Raw genomic sequence first — 24082 nt, forward strand, 5'->3', positions numbered from 1 at the left:
CATCGCGATGAAGATAATGACCTTGCTTGGTGATTTTTCTGCTGGTCAAAGAGCAGTTCCGGTAGTGACCTGACCCGAGTACAGCGATGCTCTGGGCACGAGTTTGGACTCGTCCTCTTTTGTACCTGCTTTCAATATGCGTTGATTTTTTTACTGCCGTTCACTTGACGTCCGCTCCACAGACGACTCCATCGCCACCACCCTACATCTGACCCCCTCCCACCCAGAGAATAAGGACACATATGCACGAATGCTGTTCATAGACTTCAGTACAGCATTCAACACCATCATTCCTCAGCACCTGGTCGAGAAGCTGAGCCTGCAGGGCCTGGACACCTCCCCCTCTCAGCTGGATCGTGGACTTCCTGACTGAGAGACCTCAGTGCGTCCGGATTGGGAACAGCATCTCTTTATTTCAATTCATCTCTTTATGACAATAAAGCTCGACTTGAACTTCAGTGTTTGTCAGACTTTTGGTAGAAAGTTACGCAGAGAAAAAGTTGCATGCTGCATATATTTCAGATGTCAGTGTGAACACATAACTCCCATGTCACTGATGTATTTCAAAACACAACGTAATGTAGGAAAACTGATGGGATGCATTGTGATGCTTTGATGATCGTTCTTGAATTGAACATTGAGACCCAGGTGGTAGTAGCCTAGAGGGTAACACACTCGCCAATAGACAAGAAGACCCAGGTTCAAATCCCACTTACCTCCATTGTGTCCCTGAGCAAGACACTTAACCCTAAGTTGCTCCAGGGGGACTGTCCCCTGTAACTACTGATTGTAAGTCGCTCTGGATAAGGACGTAATGTAAATGTAAATGAGACCCGTGACTGTTCACACCTCTGATATCAATGTCAGATTTTATAGTGGCTATAGCCCAAGTGCAATCTCACCTCCGTGGGAGTGTAACTCCTTGGAGTGTATTCATGAAGAGGGTGTTGGTTCTCAGGATACAGTAGAGTGCTCACCGGACAGAAGGCGGAGCAGGGATGACAAGCATCCTCAGTGCCGTTGGCACGGTAACAGTCAGTGTGTTGCTGTGGCTGACTGTACGGACTCTTTTGAGGTCCTTGGACCACCGGCAGTTGCACTGCATTGGTGCCATGGAAGCCATGTGCGGAGTTCTCCAAGCTCCGCTCCATTTCCCATTCAGATTTTCTCTCCCTTTCCCTCTCCTTTTCTATTTCTTGCTCTCTCTCTCGTCTCTCTAATTCCCACTCTCGTTCCCTTTCCATTTCTCTATCTCGCTTTTCTTCTTGTTCCCTCAGCATCTGCCTCTCTTCCTCATTCCGTCTGTCCAGTTCTCTCTCCCGTTCATGGCCTTCAGTGACAGACTGTCTCCTGCTGTCTGAGTAGGTGTCACAGGCAGCATCTTGTTGGACGTTTCCCTGGTAGGAAAACCTTCTATGTCCCAGGTCAGCAGCAGGTGGACAGTCCAGCGTAGACACGTTAGGCTGCTGTCTGCTACGCCTTTCCGGTCTCTGCCGACGACTACTCAAGCCGGGAAGGTTGGACACAGACATGCTCAGGTTGCGGCTGGTCTCCTCAAAAAACTTCCGTCGGTCAGCAAAAGGAGGGATGTCAGACTCGTCCGTACGGCTGGAGGAACGTGTGAATGCTGGTTGTGTCCTTGCCACATGTGTTGCATTAAGGCCTAGTGACACAGACCTCTCACCCCTACATCTCTCTGCTGGCTCCGCCTCAGGTTGGAGCTTGTGCTCTGGAGTCCAGCGCCATCGGCGGGCTTTTCCAGCTGGTGCAGGTTCCTCCACCACCCTCCCGCAGACAAATCCTGTTCCCCCAAGTTGTCCAGGACTTCCGCTCAGTCCCTGAGGATCACCTTTCCTAGACTCAGAAAGTTCTGCAGGAGTTAGTGGAGCCACTGCTTTTTGTTGGCTTTGACAGCTGAATGTAGAGGACATTTTGCTAATCTGACCCTGGCTGTACTGGTGAATTTGTTGAGTTGCCTGTTTCTGACTTGAATGATGAATTTCTGAAGATGCAATCACATCCATCCTTTCAGCCTCATGCTCTACCTGAAGCTCATTAGTCTCCTCTTCCTCTACGGTCTCTCTGCCATATAGCATACTTTCAGGACCTTTGTTTGCTTTCTGAAGCTGGGCTTTCTTGCGTTGGATCTCATTGCGGAGGTTGGTGGCAAAGCGCTCATTCCGACGTCGAGACTTGGATGAGCGGAATTGCCGGGACGACTTCTGGGAAGGCTTCTGGCTATGTTCTTCATCTTCGGCCCCTTCTACTCCTCCACCCCCTCCTTTGTCTCTTCTACAACCATCCTCAAAAAGAGTATCCACACTCACTGCTGCAGTGATGGGCCCAAAGCCTCGACCATGTATATTAGAGTCCTGCATTTCCACCATAGATTGGGAAAATCCGGTCAATGGTTCACCAGGGACACTAACAGACCGGCCCCAATGATGATGGCTGGACGTAGGGGTTGACCCAAGTGGGGTTTCCTCCACTTCAGAGGTGGCTGATCCTGGAGTGGAGGATCTGCTCCCATCCCACTTCCCCTGAGGCAGGACGTCTGAGATGATCTTGTCTCCCATTTCCTCCTGATGCAAGGGGGACTGTGTCCATTGGCTACAAGGGGATGTAGAATGATCATTCTCGTCTTTTGAAGCCTCTAGTCCAAGCTTCCCTTGGTTACTATGTCTACTGGTCATTAAAGCTTGCTTGCTTTCTTCACATGAAGTCTGCAACACTAGGCGGTCCAAGATGACCCGTCCATTCGCTGGATTATCTATCTGTAGAGGAATGGGACTGGAAGACGGCCTCTCTTGAGACTGAAGGTTAGTCTTTGAATCAGTCTCTTGGTTGCAGTCCCTGCATGGCTTGCTCTGTGAGCTGAGTGTATAATATGACTCTAAATTGTTATCCCTCGCACAATTCTTCTCATTTTTGTGAGTCTTTCTTGTTCCTGGTGTATCCTCATTCAGGTAGCAGGAAAGACTTGGAATGCCAACGGGGGCAGAAACGCAGCGTTTATCAGTAGCACCTGGCCTGCCTCTAGTGGCTCTGAAGCTGTCCCTCCTCATCGGGGGCTGGGGGGGTCCACTTCGCTCCTCCTCGTAACCATATGATGATGGCCTAACTTTAGTAGAACCTCTGCATGACATTGACCTGGACTTGAGGTTATTTCCCTCATCATGTGCACCTGGGCCACTAGCAGAAGACTGTGGGCGTCCATCAGCATAGCGGCAGAAGTTGGAGGAAGAGCCCAGGCCTTGTAGAAGGTTGTCCATAGAGTTGGCTTCACCTGGACGCAGTGAAATGGTGTAGTCAGAGGTGTTGGAACTGGCAGAAAAAGAACTGTAGGCTGAGTCTCTTTTGTTGTTGAAGATGGCTGGGTCAACCGGCGACAGCTGACTGTCATAGTAACCCTGGCTGGATGGTGTCTCCAAGCTCTCCATACTGCCCACTGAGCTGCTGGGATGTCTGGACAGATGGCCCCACTGCATAGACAGGTCACTGAAGAGAGAAGGACAGAGTTATAAAGCTTCAGAGAAGCTGACAGGGCAGTATCTACACCAGCACAGAACATACCAGATTAATGGACAGAGACATCCATGTAATTAGACTTTATTGGAAAATCCTGTAAGCCCATCTCCTTCAATGCTTTCCGTTAAAAATAGAACCCAATCCAAAAGGGCCGCCTGTGTAATGCAGTCATGTGCTTGTGAAAGAGCAGGGGTTTCCTGTAATCCCACAGTAACGGTACAACTGTGGGCTGGGGCAGCAAGACAGGAAATTAGCTCTTCCACATGGGAAATCACCACAATTCCCTGGACCAACATGTGAACAAATTCTACCACAAAGGACACCAACCGCTGCTGTAACCTTTATTTGGCGTTAAATGTCCTTATGAGTGCCCTGCATGCATCTCGTATGCCGACGGACCTAAGCTTTCAAATATTGTACGGAAAATTGTACTCCGCAATTGCTGCAAATGTGTTACGCCAGGAAGCGCTTTGTAATTATGTTTGCATGTTTCCACTGACCCCTCTGAAGTTAATTACATTTTAAAATCATATCAAGGACAGACCTTGACATCAGTGCAGACTGCTTAAACAGTCCTGTATTTCCCCTATCGGAGCCATTAACAGTAATTGCAGGAGATTACATCAACGATCGCTATCGAAATGTCATTACACCAAACTTTCCCCTCAGCCTGGAGATACGTAACATCCCTTTGGCTTATAAAAAAAATATATATATATATAAAACCAACACAAGTTAAATAAACATTGCTTGAACATTCCTTGAAATACCCAAGTTTGGTTCTTTTTGTTTGTAGTCAGGTTGTTGGTGAGCTCAGAAGAATGTCTGAATCACCGTCTGAAAATAGTGGTGGCTTCCGGAATGGGGAATGTTGACATTAGAAGTGAGGTCAGCAGCTTCCTGATGATTGTTATACAAATGCAAGCCTGTCAGAGGCTAGAATACAGGCCATTTATGCTTTACTCCAAAACCACTGAAGCCTCAAATTCAGTGGGCAAAAAAGGAAATGGCGGCAATTGTGTTAAACGTTTCCGCCTCAAATTTTCAGACGAAACGGAAAAAAAAAAAAAAAGAAAGACGTCAATTTTCTGCGGTGAACTTTACTGAGAACAACTTTCTTCTCAGCGCGTGCACCTACCTGTTGTCGTTGCTCGTGTGCCAAGGAGCGGGAAAGTGGGCAGGGTGGAGCTGCATGGCAGGAGGGCCGTCCTGTGTGCCCGTGGTATGAGTCGCACCCGGGGGTTCCGACAGCTTTGCCAGATGCCACGAGTGAGGCCTTATCACAGGGACGCTGCGCCTGCAAACACACAGGCAACCAAAACTTAGTATAGCAGAAGCAAAAACAGGCCAGGCCAATCTCTGATTCGAACAAAAGACACGACCCAGTCAGAATAACAGTGTACCCAGAAAACTGCACACTCGTCAAAATGTCCAACATTTCCGACCCCAAGCTGCGAGACCGCCGAAACCAAGGAAAACAGAAAACGCCTGGTTTGCCAGCACCCTCAGAATCCGATGCAGTCCGGAGAGCAGTTCAGGATTCGAGGAGCAGAAGCTTCCGGCACCCCCTGCATCTAGTCTGTGAGGTGATCCAGTTGACACGGTAACAAATGCCTCCCCGGAGACAGATGGTTATGAATGGCTTATTATTTCACTGTTAATAACTCCATAACATTTCCCACAGGAACGTGGACTGCCAGGAATTACAGGGGGGGGGGGGGAAGATGGGATACGTCAAAAGAATTTCTCCAAATAAATGGTGTTCGGGCAAGAGGGAGAAGTATTTATATTTACCGTGCAAGGAATTTTTTTAAAAGCCCGCTTCCAGAGTAAACACCACCGAATCCTTCAAAACGCTTAAATTAATCAATCTGTCTGTCCTCTGAAAAACGAGAACACTGGGAAAGAGCAGAGTTACAGTGCGGAAGCTGACAGGCCGCAGATGTGTTCGGTGTTTTTACAGTTGTGATTAATTACATCTAATACCAGCGATTTGTATATACACACACACACACACACACACACACACACACGGCAATCAAGCTCAAGGGGAAACGAGTATATGTGTCTACAATTGCTTGACATGGTTTGGGTGACAGAGGCAGGCACCGGTAACAGGTGTCAAGAGCCTTAAAACCTATTAATCTGTACCCAGTTCCGCTGTACTGGTGGCACAGAAAAACATTTTAAGCTAACGGAGACAACCCGCAATCTTAATAGACAACTGTATTTGTTTGCATTTCGTGTAATACGTATTTTCCAGATTCTTTTTAATGCTCTTGTTCATGTTCCAAGATTCAGTCGGGGTCTGAGCAGATGAGATGATCAGGAGAGCAGGCCGTCAGGGGTGCAGCTTCCACTCAGAGAGGAAAAGCAACGAAGGTCAGGTACTCACAGGGTGTAGACCTTGTCCTGTTATGGTTGCCGGGCAACCAGAAAGCAGGACGAAACGGAGGACGAGATGAATGCTAGAAGGTGAAATTCCCGTCCCGCAGGTCTCGGCTTCATCTTGAGTCCAGGATGTGAGAGAACATCGGAGTTGTTTGGTTCAAGGAAAGCAGCAGGTTTCTCACCTGAACTTCACCCTCAAGGTAGGCGGGCAGGGGCGTCTTCAGAAGAAACCCTGACGACTGAACAAATATCCGACAAATCTCAGCAGGGGTCCCATCAACGTTATTGGGATTTAAAGCGTTCGGTGGCTTCGGCGAACGGTTTCTGGTCACTTCTCTGAAGTGAACCTGCCCCAGGATCCCAACCGGCTTCCTACTTCGGGAAAAATTAACCGACAAACACTCCCCCCACCCCATCTCTCTCCTCTCCTCCCCCTTCCCTTGTCAACCTCATTCAAAGTCCAAACATTCGGCTCCCTCCATCCCTCCCTCGCTCGCTCAGTCAGTCAGTCACTGTAATGACTGGGGAGGGTGGGGGTGGCAGGAAGTGGTGTTCAGACTGAGAGGAAACTATGTTCGGAGGAGATAAAGATCCAAGCCGCTGCTAAAATAATACCCAGGCTTCTCTTATATTATTGTTTGAACAAACGAAGGGGGGGGGGGACTTCCTTTCTCTCAAAGCCAGCCACGAGGTTCGGCACAGGGAGCGAGGGAGGAAGAAAGAGGAGGAGGAGGAGGAGAGAGAGAGATAGAGAGGGGGAAGGAGAAGAGTGCTTTGGTGGCACGCGGCCAGGTCCGTGTTTTCTTACCCTTTTACTTTGTGCTGATAGTACAACAATGCGGCTCGAAGCTGCGAAGCTGGGACCCGAGTTCTGCCCTCTAATCAGCGCGGCGAGCGGGAAAAAGAAGAAAGGGAGCGGGACACGGGCTTAACAAAGATCAGCTGTGATGGGTGGAGGAACGGCGTCCCATGAATTGGGCAAGTAAGGGGGTGACATCTGGGTCGGAGCATCTCCAAAAGTAGTTAGAATATACCAGAAGTGGTCCAAGGAGAACAGGTGAACTAGTGACTTGGCCGCAGGTGGCCAATACTCACTGACACACGTGGGTAGCGAAGACCATTCCATCTAGTCCAATTCAACAGAAGAACAGCACAAACTGCGGGAAACCTTCATGCTGGCAACACACCTTACTGTTTTGTAGAGCCATCTCGCTGCTCCCAGCGACCACTACGTAAGCCCAATGATTCCCTGCCTCCTTGCTCTGATCTGCTGAGACATCTTGAGTCCTGCATTCACGTGGATGTTTCCTACGACTCAGGATTGTTGCAGGCCATGTGTACTAATTCAGACTCGGAACTTTGTTGCCTCTTCAGGGGGATAATGTTCTCCAGGACGAAATCGAAGAACACGACAAATAAGTTCAAAGTGCTGGATTGGTCCCCACTCTCAACTTGACACGCTGCACAAATCCTCTCCTCGACCTCACCGTTTTGCTTGCTGCCAGATCGCCTTGCCTTGATGGTTCAGAGGTGTATTTTCCAGGATAATTACTCATTAAAACAGTCACAGCATGACTGTGCATTCAATGACCAAATAATGACGGTGGATGATTAACCAGCCAAAACACATTTTCAAGTAAATCATCAGAAGCTCTTGTCTGGTTAACTGTGGAACAAAGGCTGCACAGAAAGGGTGGAACGGGGGAAATGGCTTTGACTGACAATTTTTCCCGGGTCGTAAACACACGACACGCCAGTCAAAACAAACATAAAGGAGCAAGCGACATTCCGAAATCAGGGTGCCGACTATTTCAGAGTGCCACTTGGCGAACACCAGAGAAAGTGTGGGCGGCCCGTGACGTTCAGGAATGACCGCGCTGACATGCTGAGAAAACCACCGTCACTGCTGCAAATGCCATTAGGCACTCCGGAACAATAAACTGGCACGGAACGAGAAAATAAACACGGAGCCATAATCATCTCAGCCTGCCATTTTTTTTTTTTTTTTTTGGCGAAATCGCTAACCGAGACGACCCAAATGCGAGAGCGCCGGGCTTGTGTGGATTCCACGCATACCTTCCGAAGTGCAGAAGGCACTGGGGGGGTCGTTGTGGTCGCCTACGATGTGGCCCAACTTCTCTCCGCATGCAAACGACTGACAAACACCATTACATGGCGCGTCACAATCAACCGCTCGTGTCTGCTGGGGTTCAGCTTCCCACCATCAGCCCACGGTGGAACCTTCGGGTGCATTCCTGCTAATTAGCGCAGGGCCTTCGTGCCATTAGCACACGCCAGCCAGGAAGGGTGCAGTCCGCAACGGGCCCCGAGTAGCACAATGCCCTGTTTGTTGTTTTGGGTGAGTATCGCTTCTCTATCTTCCACCGGGTCCTCAATCTATCTTCACCACAAAGTGAGTCCCAGGACAGTCTACAGTCATGACCCTTGTGATGGGAAGCTAAAACATGAAACATCACTATCATAAAAAAATGATGATTACGTTCAGAGCGCTCATCAGAATCAGACACCCTGAATCAATGTGATTCTTTAAAATGAGAAGAAAGCCACGTAAAGAACCGTTCTGATTAATAAGTATAAATTTTGCATTAGTGAAAGTGAAGTGATTGTCAATGTGAAACACTGCAGCACAGCACACGGTGAGGACAAAATTTTTTTAACCCACCACCCTTGCCGAGCAGTGGGCAGCCATGACAAGCGCCCGGGGAGCAGCGTGTGGGGACGGTGCTTTTGCTCAGTGGCACCTTCGCGGTTCAGGGATTCGCCACCGCTGCCCCTTTGCATCCTTTAATGATAGTAAAAGAGATTGTTATTTCAATTAATGAGATGATTGGTCCAGTCCCATTCCTCCATAGACACCAATAGTAAACCGGTCTGTTGGTTCAGAGAAATCAAATCCTTTTCTGTAGGCAGCAATAAGAAAGTCTGACCTTGCGGACGTCTGACTATGAGCTTGTAAATGAATTCCTAGTGGTTTTAAAAAAAAAAAAAAAAAAATCTATACAAGTCTATGAGAGACCATCAAATGGCCTCATGAGCAGAAAATATGTATGTGGCTTTCAAATATTTGGCTCCTCTCACACAACGAGTGATTGAAGGCTCGTAAACGAGTCAACAGTCCAACTGGTCCAAAATAATACGAGTTCTTCCTTAAGCCTAGAACTAGAGCCTAAAAACATTGGTCTGTATGTAATTACAGTACGAACAAAAACGTGCCTTCCCATTACTGACCACCAGTTCGTCTTCCAAGCATCGAGGCACATCTTGTTTCCACATGCTGCCTCCGCGAACTCAGCGGGTCTAACGGGGACATGGCTGTGAGAAACTGACCCCCGAGTTCCTGCTTTCGCAGGATGGCTTAATGCGGGACAGCCATGCAAATTTCTGTAGACGGAGTGTAATGTAATCCCGAGCGACGGCCCCACACAAAGAAGCTCTGTGTCTGGAACCGTGACTCGGCATGCTGGGGGAACTGCAACGCAGATCTCTCCTTTTCCTCTCCCACTGTCTGAAATCCACCCAAACAAAAAACACAGACATGCAAATCTGACCACAATTGTACAGATGTGGGGATATGGAGCGGATACAGGAATGCACATGCAACTGCACACTGACACAGCAAATTCCATCGAGATGTACAATGCAGGCGCAAAGGGACAGCGAGCCACATTTCCGTGGCACCCGACATCGATGATCTGCATGTTTGTCTTGACGGCAGCCATGGTCCTGATGGCCGTAAGGATAAAGGGTATTAAAGAGCATGGATATCAGAGAGAAACGAAGGAGAAAGGGCAGAAATGGAAATCTGCATTGCACTGGACCCAAACCGATCATTTTTAAATGTACACCCAAAAATAAAAACTAGAAATTCCCCTGCAATAGAGTCAAATCCTGCAAAACCAGCAATTTACCGCAAATTTTTGTGAAACTGCATACTTTCAATACAGTTGCAAAATTGAGCGAGGTAGCGAAGAGAGCATTTCACATGCAGTATCTGTCATTTAATGAAGACCTTGGACGGGGTTTTTCAAAGAAAGGGGATAAAAAAAATAAATAACATTTTTTTGAGAAAACATGCCACAAAATTTGTAATTTTGATCGCAAAAAAACGTAACATCCCAGGAGGACCCTTCCCCTAGATAAAGGCCAGAACACAGCGAACATGCCACACAGTGAATTGAGGACTGGGAAGGTATGGCCCGGTGAGCTTAAACACATAAAAGTAAAGCCTGAAAACAGCCAAACAACCTGAAACACCAAAGTAAAGCACAACGTTTCGGCATGAGAATCGAAAAATGTTTTCGTCCTCGACACATTTTACGTCCCTCCTGTTTTGAGAAAACTGCTTTTCTCAGGAACAGAGCGAAATAGTCGAAAAGAGTGATGGAGAGGAAGAGGCCGAGGTATGTCGGGAATGTCTATTGTTTTCTTAGGAGCCGGAGAGCTTTTTTGTTTTTCTCCTCAGTTTCTTGGCACAGCAAGAGAAAAGGGTGGGGCTGCTTGGTGGCTTATTTGTGGCGAATGGAGTTTATAGAAGGACCCCCCGAACACCGTGGTGCACTCTCTGCATGTAAAGTGGACCAAATCTCAGACACCCTGGTGGGCCGCTGTGACCTCGGCTCATAAAATCGCAAATGGGAAGAGGCTTTTCCTCCCTCAGGCCTTGATCAGGGTCAAGGGCCTTGAGCTCACACCTTCAAAAGGCTCACGGGGAGACGCAAACAATGAGGACCCTCTGCGCCAAACCTTCAGCCATTTGGAACATTCCGGATAAACACATGAGCGGGGTGAACTGGGGTGCGAGTGGTGAAGCCGGAGCAAGATCCACCTCTATTCGATTCTCTTTCAAAAAAACACAGACACAGTACAGAACACACCAAGTAGTCCAAGTGTCCAGAAGCTCTGGGCTGTGGTCAGGAGGTCGTTGACTCAAGCTGAAATAAAGAGGTGACTAATGATCGGGGGCATGACAGAAACATTTCCCTCCTGAGCTGCACCACCCTTCCTCTTTAAAGTGAGAACGCTTCTGTTCACACACCTACACACTATTGCAAGCCAGATGTCATGCTAGTGTAAAAATGCAGCATTAAACCTATATTTTAAAAAATATATTACTTTGAACAGTGAGAGATGGAACAATAATGAAAAATTCATTTTTGTTATTGTTCTGTCTTATCACTGTTCAAATAAAGGGGTAGTGGTGGCCTAGTGGTTAAGGAAGCGGCCCCGTAATCAGAAGGTTGCTGGTGCCACTGAGCAAAGCACCGTCCCCACACACTGCTCCCCGGGCGCCTGTCATATTTACATTTACATCTACGGCATTTGGCAGACGCCCTTATCCAGAGTGACTTACAACGCCTGTCATGGCTGCCCACTGCTCACTAAGGGTGATGGGTTAAATACAGAGGACAAATTTCACAGTGTGCACTGTGTGCTGTGCTGCTGTGTGTCACGTGTGACAAATCACTTCACTTTCACTTCACTTCACCATAAAGCTACCATTGAAATGACAGACCGATCATTTCTTTGTTGGTGGGCAAACTAACAAAAATCAGCAGGGGATCTTATAATTATTTCCCCAGCTAACTGTAAGCACCACAACTGGGGGTCTCTTAGACCTTCAGCTCTAAAAAGAGCAATGCAACTGATCTGCAATTTCAACCAGTGTAAACAATCAATGCATTTATATTTTTCAACTTGTTGCATGCCAACCGTTAAACGTATTCAGTCAAAACGCCATAGGTTTTTCCAAATTCCTCCAATCGTGGAGCAGGAACTTCTGAAAGACGCATCAATCAATCATGAGGTGAACACAAAAGTGAAAGTGAAGTCATTGTCATTGTGATACACTGCAGCACAGCACACGGTGACACAACGATATGTGTCCTCTGTATTTAACAATCACCCTTGGTGAGCAGTGGGCAGCCATGACAGGCGCCCGGGGAGCAGTGTGTGGGGACGGTGAATTCGAAAGGCCAAACTTCTGATTACGGGGCCCCTTCCTTAACTGCTAGGCCACCACTGCCCCCAAAAACACACTCGCTTCCCACGCTGGGTCACTTTTGTGTTTAGTTTTTGCATTGTGGAAGGAAACCGGAGCACTTAGAGAAAACCATCAACAACAGGGAGAGCCAGAACGTCCCAGTGGACTAAAAGGAACCCAGGACTTTTTTTAATTTTTTATTTTTTAAGAAGACACCTTTAGTAAGTACATGCATGAAATAAATGCACGCTCATCCCCACCAACAATGGGACCAGTCACAACAGGAAGAGCTGAGACATTTTTAGGACACATCCTATTTACTTCACTGTAACTCACCTTCCCATAAATTAACCAGAACAACAAGCACATCCCGGTGAAATACACACATCTTATAAAAGTCCATGAATGACTGCAAACTTCCATTAGACCAAACGCTATTAAAAACAGCGCCAATTCCCTTCAGGCTGGTCCTGATGACGCAAGTTCTAATTGCGCCTTCTACAGGCACACCAATAAAATGAAACCACATAAAAAATAAAAAAAAACCCAGGTGGAGGGCAGGTGATCCCCACACGGTCTGGAATTCTTTCAGCTGGAGGGTGAAGCTGAGAGGGGTTCCCCCACCCGGCTATCCCAAAATAGGACTCGGAAACACAGTAAAGTTGCTCATGTGGTAACAAGCTTACACAAAGCCTTCCCTTCCACCTCTTAACTCTCCCCATTAGTCACATATGCACGTGCATAGCTGCGGTTGCCATCACCAGATTTGAAACAAGGTGCCATAGGCTTTCCTGCAGATGGTTATCAAGTTATGGTAATGTCGACCATCGCTATAGAAACACACAGCTCCAAGACCTTTCCCAGAATTCTACTACGAGTGTTCCAAGAAGATTCCAGAAGCGTTCCAAGGGCCTTCACTGACTTCAATGACTGGTGTCACTGTTCTGATCTCAGTCACCATACCCTGCATGAACAAATATGCATGTGTAGCCAAACAGCCCATAACATTCACCAAGAGTATGTTAGTGTGACCGCAACAGCCTCACATATACAATGGAAAAAAAAACCCACAAACAGGTTTTAGGCATATGGTCTGGTCACATATAGCAGAAATGCGTTTACAGACACACACTCAAGTATCAAAACCAGGCCCGTTCCCCGTGAAACACACACAACGGCCAAGAAGCCCTCAGCGAGGGGAAACCACAAGCGGGTCTCTACTCCGAGATGCATTACTAAACAACTGCCAGCTAACCAACATAAAAATGGGAAAAAAAGGAAGGAATTTTTCCATATCTCCCCCCTTCCCTTCCCCCTAAACACCCCCTCACAGCGGCCACTCCGCCTGTGCTGGGCCGGAGCCGGGGAGAGGGGGGTTGCCGGAGGGCTCCGACGGGCTGTCTTGGCCCAGCCCGATAGGACTAATCCTGCTAACTTCCTCCTCACAGCTTCTGGCCATAAACACGGCCAAGCGCACAACTGTCTGGACACCAGAGCTGGCGGTCGATTCCAGCTCGCTTCTCGATTTCCCCCAGAGGACAAAACGACCCAAACTCCGTTTCGCCACGTTCGGCTGTTATCGAACACTGGGAAGGGAAAACGGTGTCGTTTCAGAGGCCGTGAGCTGACTGTAGAATGGCGTGGAGGCTTACAATAGAGCTGTGGTGGCACGGAGGGGACCAGCGAATGGTCAGGGGACAGGAATGTGCAAGCAGACAGAGACAGGGAGAGAACGACTGGGGAAACTCCCAGCAAAACCCCTCGCACATTCCAGACGCAGTCAGACGCATGCCGTCTATGATCTCAGCTGATTAAGGTAATGCAATGGACGGCCTGTCCGGAAAATGTCACGTTCATGCAGAGCCACTGAGCGTCGAGAGGCCGGCCCGTGTCACAAACGGCTCTTTGTGTGCTATGCAGCGGCCATTAAATTTTTTTTATTTTTATTTTTTTTTTATTTCATACTACAGGCTGGGTACAGTTTGTAAAATAAACTCTACCAGTCAGTCTACAGAACGCTATTAAAAGAAGTAAAAAAAAAAAATTAACACTGAAATCTTTTTAAATCCCAATCTAAATAAGGATTTTCGAACAAATGACAGTTAGGTCAAAACTGCAAGATAGAGATTATCCATTAAAAGCTGCAATGCTCAATAAACTAGGAGCAGTATTTCACCAGAAAGCTTTGCCAATGTCAATTTTTTTCCCCAATCTTTAATAGATAGGTAAATGCCTTTATTTGTCACTATACCTTTATGGTGAGATAATGTTTGGAGCAAACCAGCAGAATCGCATTTAAACTAGGGTTTTCAATGAAGATAAACAGAATATAAGTAAAATAGTTCACCTCCAATGAATCCAAGACACCTCAGATTTTGAGTGGTGTGCGGATGCAATTGCTTCACAATCTAAGCATTGGGTGCCCGTCATGGAGGCACACGTAAGCGGTTTAGGTCTGTGGGTCTCCACGAGCAGGCCCGTGTTGAGAAACCTTAAAAGACAAGTCCTCAAACTTGTTCCCTGAGGGGGGAAAACCTCCTATCTCCACGAAGGGCATTCTGATTCATTGAAGATGCCATCAACAGCTCCTTGATCCTCCCTTGGGACATTTGAGGTTGTGGAACTCGACAGCTGACTAAACCCTCTCCAGCAAGTGGCCACTTGTGTGACATTTTTACATTTTTTTTTTTAAACCAAAAAATAAAAAGGTGACTATAACTGAAATGCAGGACTGGAAGTAGAAAGGTCTCCACTCCCCTATGTCTCCACTATGAGGAGCTGTGGGGAAGTCCTCATGACTCTCCATGTGAAGGAGCATCAAAAACACAAACACGTAGAAAATCCCACTGCCTGTGGGAGTGTGTGCGTGTCTCACAAAGCAGGTACAAAGTGACTCCTGACGTACCACTGCCAGTCTGCACAGACGTCAGTAGGTGCAGGAGAAGCCAAAATAAACAGTCTGAGACAATGAGAGGCGACCCATGGCCATCTAAATGGATAGAGGATTAGGGCCGGTGGGCAGATATCATTCTGACCCCCTGTTCGGGTCACATTTTGTTCGGAGGACTGTGACCCAGCCCAGGAAGGGCCAGGATGCAAAGTTAACAGCCTCGCCAGCCATCATGACACACTGCCAACACATGATTTAACCAATTCAGCCAAGATGAATCCTACGGCAGATACAAAACAGAGAGTTCACATTAAAAATAGTCCGAAAATTTTTAAACAACACTATTGTTCATATTTTGTCAAGATTTTATTTGTATGTCAGGAATGTCTATGTCATCTATGACTGTCGTTTTCGATGGGAGGGGATATATCTGTGGTAGGCCGGCATAAATCAAAATCTCTCCCCTTTGGCCAAATGTTTATTGCATACCATTAATACAGCGCAGCCCTGGGTCCAAACATCACTAATGTTTAGGTTAGATGTGTCTGTGTGTCTGTACCTTCGGACTGTGATCTTGAGGATCCTGTAGGAGCCCTTGATGAGGATGAGGGCTTCCTGTCGTGAGCCGTACAGGGCGGAGCCGTTGATGTTGACCAGCTCGTCCCCCACCTTCAGCTTCTTACACTGGGCAGCTTTACCACCCTCCTCTATCTACAGCAGGAAGAGAGAGACAGAATAGTTATGGACACATGCACAAAACACAGCATTTCCACACATTACAGCATTTCACACACCAACACCCTGGACCGGAAGGAGATGTTGTTTTAACGGGAAGCTCAGAGATTTCGGTGTGGTCTGCAAAATGCTATAGGCCACATACCACTCTGTGGTCACGGGTGACATCTACTGGGCAGTGGTCTGCTGGGGGTGATGCAGCAGAGATGCCAGTAGGACCGTAAGCTCAATAAATTCAAGAAAATCAATAGAAAATTACTATTCAAAACTGGTGATGAGTAGCAGGTCACACAACAAACTGACCATCATTATGCACAATCCAGCCCCTGTCCATGACACACTTCACAACCAAGCTCATTTTTCAAGGACTCATTTGGCTTTGCAGTCACAAAGATTATTTATTAAAGAAAGAAAAATAAATCAAATTAAATTGACCATTCTCCTTCTATAGCCAATTGTACATAAAAAAAGCCCTGAAAGCCCCAACAGACCTGGGTTCAGAGAGTAAAAGCACCGCAGCTACTTATTCATTAACAATCATATCACAGTAATGACATTTTATCAGGGTATTCGCCAGTTTGTGTATGTGTGTGTATTAAACACAGATGTGAGTGAAAGTCCATGGTCCGACTGCTGACATCTATCCTTATGGATTTCTTGGCGGGACCCTGACCCCCCCCACCCCACTGGATCTCCCCTCTCCGGGGCTGGGGTGTAACTTCACACCCGATCAGTTGCATATGGCTCCTCACCCACTCCTCCTCCCATCCCTCTCTTTATTGCTCTCACAATCTGCATAGTCTTCCTTTCTAATACAAAACTGGTGAACACGTATAAAAACTTCAGAGAAGTGAGAACAGTCAGGAGGCATCAAGAGAGAAGAGAAGAAGAAAAAAAGAAGATTTTACAAATATTAGGTGAATAGAATGACCCAAAATATAATTTCATGCCAATCTGTAACATCGTGCTAGCAGGAATTTGCAGGAATGTTGCACCACAGTGTGCTGCAGATTCCATGGGGACACTGACTGCACATCCAATTACAGGTAGACAGGGTTGTTTGTGGGTCGTCATTAAATCTCTTGCTGAGTAAGGACTCTCGCCACCCCATCTGCAGTTTCCAAGACTTTTCTGAGACTTTTTGTAAGCATGAACTTCAGAAATCCAATTTTTCAAATTATTATATTATTAGATCCCCTGTATATATTATCTCTTGTTTGATCAGGCAAGATCACCAGTTATTGGTATTGTACGGGCAATTCATAAAAGGGAGAGACTGACGTCCGGAAGGATGGAATGAAAAACATGGTGACTGAAGCTGTGGCTGCTTCCACCCTAATCCATCCATCCAATGGAGAGAAGGCCACAGGCGGGATCACTGGTGGAATGCATGTAATGGAAACACGATTCAGATTTTATGGTTGCATTTGCTCTCTGCCACACACGGGCACACTTAAACCAACGGCCCCTTCCTCCACCTTTTGCCCCTTAAAAGCCCGTCCAAAGCACAGTGATTACCGCGGTTATGAAGCCTTGAAGCTCCCCGTTCATCAATCAGCCTTGATCTACCTGATTCTTTCTGGCCTCCAATATCTGGTGGGATCACATTTAAATAACAGAGCTGAAAGATCAAAAACGTGCGTGTGTGTGGTTTGTATTAATAAAATTAGATTAACCGTCATTAACCGCTTACCATCTCCCACGTGTGTGTGTGTGTGTGTGTGTGTATATATATATATCATGTGGATAGTGCTGTAAATGACTCTTAAGAGAAACAAAGATTAGTGTAATGGTCTACAGTAAAAATCCAGGCAATGCAACCAATGAACAGTCTGAGGGACCTCATCCAAAGTCCAGATGAAGTCCATGTTTAATGCTAGTGTACAATGGCCCATAAACCATTAATGGCTTTGAGTGGCTTAACACAAATATAATAAAAATGTGTAATAAATGCATACCATCATGTGTTATAAGGCTCTTTAAGCCCAAAGGAAAATATTTGAGCAACTTTGAAATAGCATTTGCTAAGATCCTTTAAGTAAATATATCCTGCATGTAACAAACATTTCCTGCCCTTTCAGACACTTTCAGGTCTTTTTGTGACTTTTTTTTTTTTGTTGTGCTCATTCACACCCATTTTTCTCCCAAAAGAAGAAAAAAAAGAAACCACCTGACCTTACCTCATCTGATGAGTTAGAGCTCAAAGCTCCCCGAAGTCCTCATTGTGTAAAACAGGAAAAAAAAACAGAGGGGACTCAACCATCCCTCCTGGGCCTTTTTAACAACCGTCCGGCGGGCCTGACATAACGCCAGCCTACTTTTACTTAAACTCCAACGTTCCGTCACACCTAACACCGCCGGCCCGGTGGACGTCTACAGACGCTACACCATCGTCCTGATTCCAGCTTCCTTCTGCTCTCTCGCTTTCTCTCCCCACCCACCACTCCCTCCTTTCTTTCTTTCTTACCCTCCTTCTCCCCAAGGCTCTTTTCCCTGTAGAAGGTTTTTGGTGATAAAAATACCGCCGTGCCCACACCACACCTCTGTTCCCCGGCCCAAAGTTCAGCTTCCTGGAGGCCATAGGACCACAACCACCACAAAGAGGCTTTGTGAGGAAGGTGGACCTTTCACCCTCTCCCTCATCTTTCTCTCTCCTCCTCATCGTTCCTACCTCAACCCTCCTCCTGTTCTTTCCCTCTCTCCCTCACACACACACACACACACACACACACACATATACTCCTTCTGTCTCTCGTTCAAACTCACTCTTTCCCCTCTTCGTCAATTTCTCTGGTGGAAAGAGGTGTCGCCTTTCATTACGTCTGCAGGCTAATGAAACCGGGGAGAGATGAGGAACTGCGAACCAAAACAAAGGGCATCCCTGTACCCCAATAGCCCACATCCAGCTCATTTAGAGGGTGGGACGCCCTCTTAAAAAAAAAAAAAAAAAAAAAAAGAATCCCATGGTCCCATGATGCATGAGTTTTAATGTTGCAGAGATGCCATTCTGGGTGCCTCATTCGGAGTGCCAGTGTACCGTAAAAATAACTACACACACTCCCAAACCTAAACACCCCGAGATGGGGGGAAAAGGGCGTGTGGGCGCTGGGAAGAAATGAGGCAGGACCAAAGTGGGCACAAACCTCCCTTTTCAGCTTTCTATTGCCAATTGCAGTGGCGTGGGTGTGGCCGACAAGCACATAACTGGTTAAGGTTATACACGTGGACTCATCTCCATGGTGGAGCAAAGTCTCTATCTATCTATCTATCTATCTATCTATCTATCTATAGATATATATATATAGATAGATATATAGATATATAGAGATATAGATATATATAGATATATATATATATATATATATATATATATATATATATATATATATATATATATATATATATATATATATATATATATATGCAAAACAATAAAAGGACTGGTAGATTGCTGTTAAATTTTACACTGGAAATAAGAAAACTACACCACCATCTTAAGCTAGTTAAGACAGTTGCAAATCACTGGAGGGCAGTAGTCCACGTAGTGAATTTTCACAGGAGTAGCACATCATCCAATTTCACTTTTCCATGTATTGTGACTGGGACGTGGCATGTGAGCTGATTTTAATCTATAATATTTCCTGTGGTCGTAACAAAGAAGGTTCAAAAAGCTATAGACTGTTGTGACAGTGGACCTTCAATTGTCCACAATGAGATGACACTCCTGAGGGGTAGTTTATTAAACGATGACACGAAATGAGGCAGACAGTCCAGGCTCCCAGCGCAGATCGGGCCAGACTCGCAGAGAGCAGAAGAATAGGGCCCTCTGTGTGTTCCCATTCCTCGGCCCCCGGGTCCGGCTACATGAGGTCACCCTCAGACGCTCTATAAATAACAGGGCGTGCCCCGCACTGCGTCCATGGCCCACCGCCCGCCATTGTGCCCCAGAGGGGGGATTACCCACCGCCAGCGGGCACAACCGTGGCAGCTGACGGCACTTAGCGCGCCACCTTACATCCAAAGGCTGAAACAACAAGACCTAAGCCGAGCCTTTTTGTTCTGTTTCTGTTTGATTCTGGCCAGGGATTCCTTTCAAATGAATTCCACACAGCAAAGTTCCACGACCCTAAACCAACCAGAGCCGAAACGGACTTCAGGCCACATCTGCACAAAAGTGCGTCTTTTCTTTGGCCCGAGAAAAAGAAAAATCCAAGCACAATGCTCGCTAAGTGACACTAATCTGGGATTTTCTTTCCTTTAGATAAACACATTTAGTGAGAGGACGGGTCAGAACGTGTTTTCCCTGGAATTAGGGGATCACTTTCAACAGTCGCTAATTTCATCCTCTCCAAATCACATGTAATTGAACAAAAAAAACGCCAACTGCGCTCGGGCCTACCAGGGCCTGCAGCCATTTGCCAGGCATGAAAATCATTAACACGGCAAAAAAGGGGCCAGATGCATGTTTGCAAGCGAGAGAAGCAGAGCAGACGTCCAAGTTCAAGAGGCTCAGCATGTGTTTCTGACTGGTCACAGGGTTTTGTTCCGCACCGTTTTCTTCGCCCGCTTCTCATAATTTAAATGTAATGTCAACTGAGGCGCTGAAGAACAACATTTCTGTAAAGCTAACGCAATTCTTAGCAACCCCGCTATTCTCGCTAGTCGTAGCACACTTACAGCAAAAGCCTGAGAAATCACATCTGTGTTGCCAGATTTTGATTGGTTTTGATGTTGACATTCCTGGCTAAAAAGTTATTATTGCAGGCAAAAAAAAAAAAAAAAAAAATGTAATGTCTTCACCTTATTCAAGACACTCTTATCAACCAATAAACCATGAGACGTTATGGAAGAAAACTAATGTATAGAAATAAGTGTGACATGATGTCGCAAAATTTAAAATCTCTGGTCAACAAAGTTGGCAACCCTGTTAAATGCTGAGACATAATGAAATACTTGTTAATGTCATTTTTCCGTAAAATTAAACCATCGTTAACTTAGTAACACCTGCTGTTCAGTGCTTAGTTAACATTCAGTCCCAAGTGTGTGTGTGAGTGTGTGAGAGAGAGAGAGAGAGAGAGAGAGAAAGAGAGACACTCGGGTGTCATGTCTGTGTGTCTGTGAGTGCACGAGGACATCGACAGCAAGTGATTTAAATGCTCCAACATCTGGTCCCTGCCATTACGACAGCATGTCGAGCGTCAGCGGAGTCACAAGTCATTTTAGCTCCCAACTTCTGTTTCTCTCTCTTTCTCTCTCTCTCTCTCTCCCCCTCACACACACACACACACACACACACACACACAGAAAGAGAGACCGGGGATCCTGGTGTGATAAATAGCCACCGCTGCCCTGCTTAAAGGCCCTACTGTCAACTATCACAAAGAGATCTGCTCCTAAGGGGTTTCACTGTTGAACTGGGTGACAGGAAAACAGACCACGGGAAAAAAAGAGAGACGGAAAAAAGGAAAAAACGTAAAGCATGGAAGACTCTGGGAATATCTGGGAAGTCTTGGGAGTATTGGCTGGGGGAGTCCCAATGCGCTTCCTCACGGCAAAACCCAAAAGGAAGGCGATCACACCTCAGTGTGGGAAGATATCTTTCGCTCGAAATGAAAACGTCGGAAACGTTGGACAAGCCCCCGTGTAGGCCCGGCAACAGAAATAAACACGAAAACACTCAAATAAAAGCGCTAGCAGCTGCACCCCGTGTCTGCTTGACACCAGGGAGCCAAGCTAAATACAACAAACCCCACAGACAGCACTTTCCACAAGCGTCTGAATGTCTGCTAATTTAGATGTTGTCTAATTTATAGCTGGATTTCAGGAGCCTTCACTCTGTGTGTGTGTGTGTGTGTGTGTGTGTGTGTGTGTGTGTGTGTGTTGGATATGCAGTAGCTTATTTCAGCTGTCAGTCGTACATCAGAATCTCTTAAAGACGACTGGCTTCAATTAGATTTTTAAACCCCCACCTCCTTCCTTTAGCTTAGCATCACAGACGGTCCTATTTCGTATCCGCGAAGACAGTTTCGTTCAAGCAGCACTCAAAAGGCGGCCAACGGGTCACCACTGGGCTTCCAAATACGTTCCCCAAAAACTGAGACGTGGCCTCGCAGCTGCTGCAGAGAATTCCCAACTCATCTTCTGATTTCCCCTTCACACACACACGCATGCGCAGAGCCCATTACCATCTCAAAAACACTGATGGAGGGCACAAAAGGTCCAGGGCTGACAAGGCCTTAATTATGGAGACTAATAAAAATGAAGTGATGTTACCAAAATGATATTGTAAGTGGTCCAATATATAGGCTGGCCTTCACTCACTTGCCCTGGGGCGAGGGTGTTGGCGCCACTTCACAGCCTGAGCTTTGTGTGTCTATCAAGGGCTGACATGATCTTGTCAAACTGTGACATCGGATTCGGCCTCCACCCACGACTCCTGTTTCCAAAATGTCCTTTACTGCCCCCCACATCACCCACTAAACACAATGTATTGTTATCTGGACAAGGCAGGAGAGAAAGGCTCCCACAGCAGGATCAAAGGGCGCCTATCAGTGAGCTTTGTTCCATATCTCAGGCCAGGAGGTGCAGGCTGGAAGGCCCACGTCCTTGAAGGATCTTCAGTCTGCACAGGCAAGGCTGGGCCAGCCTGAGGCACGGACACAATCCCGTATTAAACGGGGCAACAATACTGTCGCCACTTGCTCGTGAGGTGAAATGAGAAGAGGAGCGAAGCGAGGAGCGAGTGGGAGAGAAAGGGCGAGGACGCGAAACAAAAGCCCCTTTTCACAGCGGACCTGGTCTGAACTTCCATTGTGTCAGAAGGTGCCGAGACCAACTGCAGCAGTCATGAATGAGGTGGTCACCTCCCCTGACCCAGGCAAGGGAGAAAACAAAAAAAAAAAAAAAAAAAAAAAGTCTTGCCATTCACACCCACCTTCTTTTGTTCCCCATTTTCACAGTCACACCGTGGCCTAAGAACATGACGTAAAACCAACGTTCCTGTTCCCTATTCTTTGGTTTTCTGTTTCATGAACTTCATTGAAGGAATGAAAAGAACATCGTTACATATTTTGGACACTATATTATTTGGTAACTGCTTTCCAATAATAAGATTTGAAGTTAAACGTTAATAAAGTATCATTTGAACCCAATTTTACCCCTTTCTGAATAGGCAAAAAATGTATGTATGTTGAAAGGTCAAAGGTCAAAGACGAGACTCCGGAGCACAGATACGTCCGAAATAAGTGGCTTTGAAAGGCCCATGCAGAATAATCCAAAGTCTACATAAACACAGGAACACACAGGAAAGAAAGCAGACTAGTGTGTGTGTGAGCATGCATACACACAAACACCCTCCCACACACACAGCTTAACAGCGAGTGTTTTGTTTTAAAGGGGAGCTGCAGTGCAGAAGGAATGTATCTCAGCGAAGAAGCAGACTTTCACATTCCTCTTATGGTCTTCACAACTCGGGTGGCTGGCAGGCTTGATCTTTGACAGAGATGTCAAAGCGCTAATCCCGACTTCTCCAAAACCCCAAACGCGTCTTGACCCACCCAACCCTCCAATGCGCGTTCACGCAAACAGCGCGCCAGGGCGACGCCTCCCAACAAACAAATCAGCGAATTCCCTCGTCGTCATCATCATCATCATCTCAATGCCCTTCCCTCACCGGTGGGACGCCCGCTGCTTATTGTGACAGATGGTGGGTCTGCTGGAGAGGCCCATCGTGGTTGCAACGCGTACTCTGGGCCGACGCATTCTCACACCCTGCGGTGATCCATCACGTGTGAGAGGACCTCCACCCTTTGGCGCAGGTCCACGAACCGGCGTTCTTCCTCTCGCTTTATGTTCTGCTTCACGCACTCGGCAGCGAACTACGCTAGAAAGTGCTCAAAATCGGCCTTTGAAGTGGCTCCAGGGGAAACCCTGATTGGGTGCAGATCTAGTCTCGGTTTAATCTGCCCTTCAAATGAGGTGTATAATCGAGGCGCATTAGCAGCAATTACGCCCCTCTGCACGCCGAAAATAAACGGCTCGCCGTTTCTTTCTTCCTTTTGCTTCGCGTTAGCTGCAAGAGCGGAAGCGCGGCAGCAAATGACGACGCCAAACAAAGCCAGAAGCCAACCGCGCTAGACGAAAAATATCCTATTCAAGCTTCCGCGATAAATGGTCGAGGGGCGAACTGGTCCCGTTTCCTCAAGCGACAAAGGACGATGGCGGAAAGTCAGGACCCTTCGGGCTAAAGCAAAGTGGGACTGATCCATCACAGTCATAAGCGGCGACCTTTAGGAAAGTGTGGGTCGGGGGGAATGGCTCGATAGGAGGAACCATCCAGGAACCCCGTAGAGCCGGTCAAAGATGAAAATGAGACCCGTTGACCCGACCCCGCACCCCAGCCCCCATTTTCCATGCCCATGAATGGGCGCGCGCCTGATTGTTTGAGCTCCTAATCTGTGTGAAATGACCTCGTCTCCTCCGCTAACCCGCGTTGACCTCCTGGTGAGAGAGCGACTCTTTGCTGTGGGCCGGCCGGC

The 24082-nt window shown here is 47.0% G+C and overlaps 1 protein-coding gene across 4 annotated transcripts in view; it reads right to left on the bottom strand.

Annotated features, from left to right (window-relative positions):
* shroom4 (shroom family member 4) overlaps positions 1 to 24082 on the bottom strand; it is a 37391-nt gene that overhangs the window by 6330 nt on the left and 6979 nt on the right. The window contains exons 1-4 of one of the 4 annotated variants that reach the window (XM_028973186.1): positions 17726 to 17778; positions 15370 to 15521; positions 4667 to 4825; positions 903 to 3498 (exon numbers count right to left, since the gene is read on the bottom strand). In XM_028973186.1, the coding sequence (XP_028829019.1) occupies positions 903 to 3498; positions 4667 to 4722 (2652 nt within the window). In that variant the 5' untranslated portion in view covers positions 4723 to 4825; positions 15370 to 15521; positions 17726 to 17778. Of the gene's footprint in view, positions 1 to 902; positions 3499 to 4666; positions 4826 to 5923; positions 6283 to 15369; positions 15522 to 17725; positions 17779 to 24082 lie in introns of those variants that run through there. The other 3 variants (XM_028973195.1, XM_028973177.1, XM_028973171.1) reach the window with 3 other exon arrangements.

The sequence above is a fragment of the Denticeps clupeoides genome, chromosome 1, assembly GCF_900700375.1.
Source record: "Denticeps clupeoides chromosome 1, fDenClu1.1, whole genome shotgun sequence".
In the NCBI taxonomy this organism is placed as follows: domain Eukaryota; kingdom Metazoa; phylum Chordata; class Actinopteri; order Clupeiformes; family Denticipitidae; genus Denticeps; species Denticeps clupeoides.